Raw genomic sequence first — 1616 nt, 5'->3', positions numbered from 1 at the left:
GAAATAATAACCATATTAAGATCGAATGCCAATACGTACAGCCCTTTACCACTTTGTTTGGCTACAAATTTTCACACCGAGGTGCCTGAAATGCATACACATTTTCCAATAAAGGTGCACATTCATCTTAAACACATCGCCGCATCGCGCATTGCTCATCTATATATCAGAAAAGGCAACGCGGCGACCGGTTGAGGTGTTCACTGCTTGCCTGCCCGGATGTCCTGCAGGAGCATGAGCCCGGCGGAGAAGACGACGAAGAGCAGCGGCGTGGGCACCTTGTCCACCGCGTCCCTCATCCTCGGCACCTGCCTGCCGGCGTTCTTGGCCGTGACGGCGAGCAGCGGCGCCGCCAGGACGGCCACCGCGGCCTTGTTGGCGAGGACGAGGCGGAGGTCCATCCTCACCCACTCCATGATCAGCTCCCGGAACTCCTGCTGCGTTATCCCCTTGTCGCGGAACCCCTGCAGTCGATATATAAAACCAAATCACTCCCATAGCTGAGCAGAAGGCCATGGACATAGAAATTTCAGAAGTAGGAAGAGAGCAGAGACCTCCGCTTTTCCCTTGACGACCTGCATGCATGGAGGGTCCTTGTGAGGCCCCACCAGCTGCTTGTTGATGGAGCTGGATGAGACGCCCAACGAGATGGATCAGATCAAAGTTAGTTAATCAGGAAACGAGAGCAGAGGATGCATGAGGCGAAAGAGATGGATGCTAAAACACGAGCGCGGTATCCTTCTCACTTGTAAACCATGAGGGTGGCGACGTGGAGATTTTTGACGTCCAGGAGCTTGGCGTTCTTCTCGGCGTTGAGGACAGCCAGTTCGTCGAACACCTTCTCACATATCCTTACAACATCCAGCTTGCCTGCGACCAACCAACCCGTTACACCACACGAATGGATCAAGAAAATAGAAAGAAATTTACAAGATTGGTTACCTTGAGCTCTGTCCCACAGGCGGCCGAAGAAGCGCGCCATGGATCGATGCTCCTCCTTCTCTGGCCGCGGTGGAGGGCAAAGAACACGTACTACAAGTAGATAAGAGAAGAGAATTAGGAAGCTATGGCAGGAAGCATATTTATGCCGCTGCTGATTGGGCTGTCGAGCCGCAGTGGCTTGCAGGGAAGGTCAGAATCAGCCTAGAGCTAGCAGACCAGGGTGCGTATTGGTGATCACCGACCGAGCATTTGGCAGTCCTTCCTTCCCTTGCGTTGCCTTGCTCCTCCGGCAACATAAAGAATTCTCGATTCCTACCTTTTTCCTCGCGTGAACACCAAATCCAAGCACCAAGGGTGCACCTAGTAGCTTCTCTTTTGAGCAAAAAGTAATATAATCCTAATCAACTTTGGACCGTTCCCGTGGAAGAATCACGCTCACACAGTAGGTTAGTTACCATTCTCTCCTGTTGAGTAACGTGCTTCAAGTAGAAAGTATTCCTATATATGTGCCCACGAGGCTCAAACAATACAACGAACTATTCCACCAAATCCCTCTCTCCCTTCTAACATGGTATCAGTTTCCGGGTTCTAAACCCTAGCCGCCGCCGCTTCCGCACCCGCGCGCCGCCCCTGGGGCGGTCGGCCTCCATGACCGCCGCCGGGGGCCGCGCCGC

The 1616-nt window shown here is 53.2% G+C and overlaps 1 protein-coding gene across 1 annotated transcript; it reads right to left on the bottom strand.

Annotated features, from left to right (window-relative positions):
- Positions 1 to 1157, bottom strand: LOC125533960. Its single transcript, XM_048697279.1, has 4 exons — positions 943 to 1157; positions 747 to 870; positions 555 to 627; positions 1 to 464 (listed from the first exon to the last, which is right to left on the bottom strand). Exons 1-4 carry the CDS (start codon positions 980 to 982, stop codon positions 201 to 203), a joined length of 501 nt encoding a protein of 166 aa, XP_048553236.1. The 5' UTR covers positions 983 to 1157; the 3' UTR covers positions 1 to 200.
- Between the last annotated feature and the right edge of the window lie 459 nt (positions 1158 to 1616).

Source organism: Triticum urartu, chromosome 2 (assembly GCF_003073215.2).
Source record: "Triticum urartu cultivar G1812 chromosome 2, Tu2.1, whole genome shotgun sequence".
NCBI classification, from domain to species: domain Eukaryota; kingdom Viridiplantae; phylum Streptophyta; class Magnoliopsida; order Poales; family Poaceae; genus Triticum; species Triticum urartu.
This window is presented reverse-complemented; position numbering and strand designations above follow the sequence as displayed.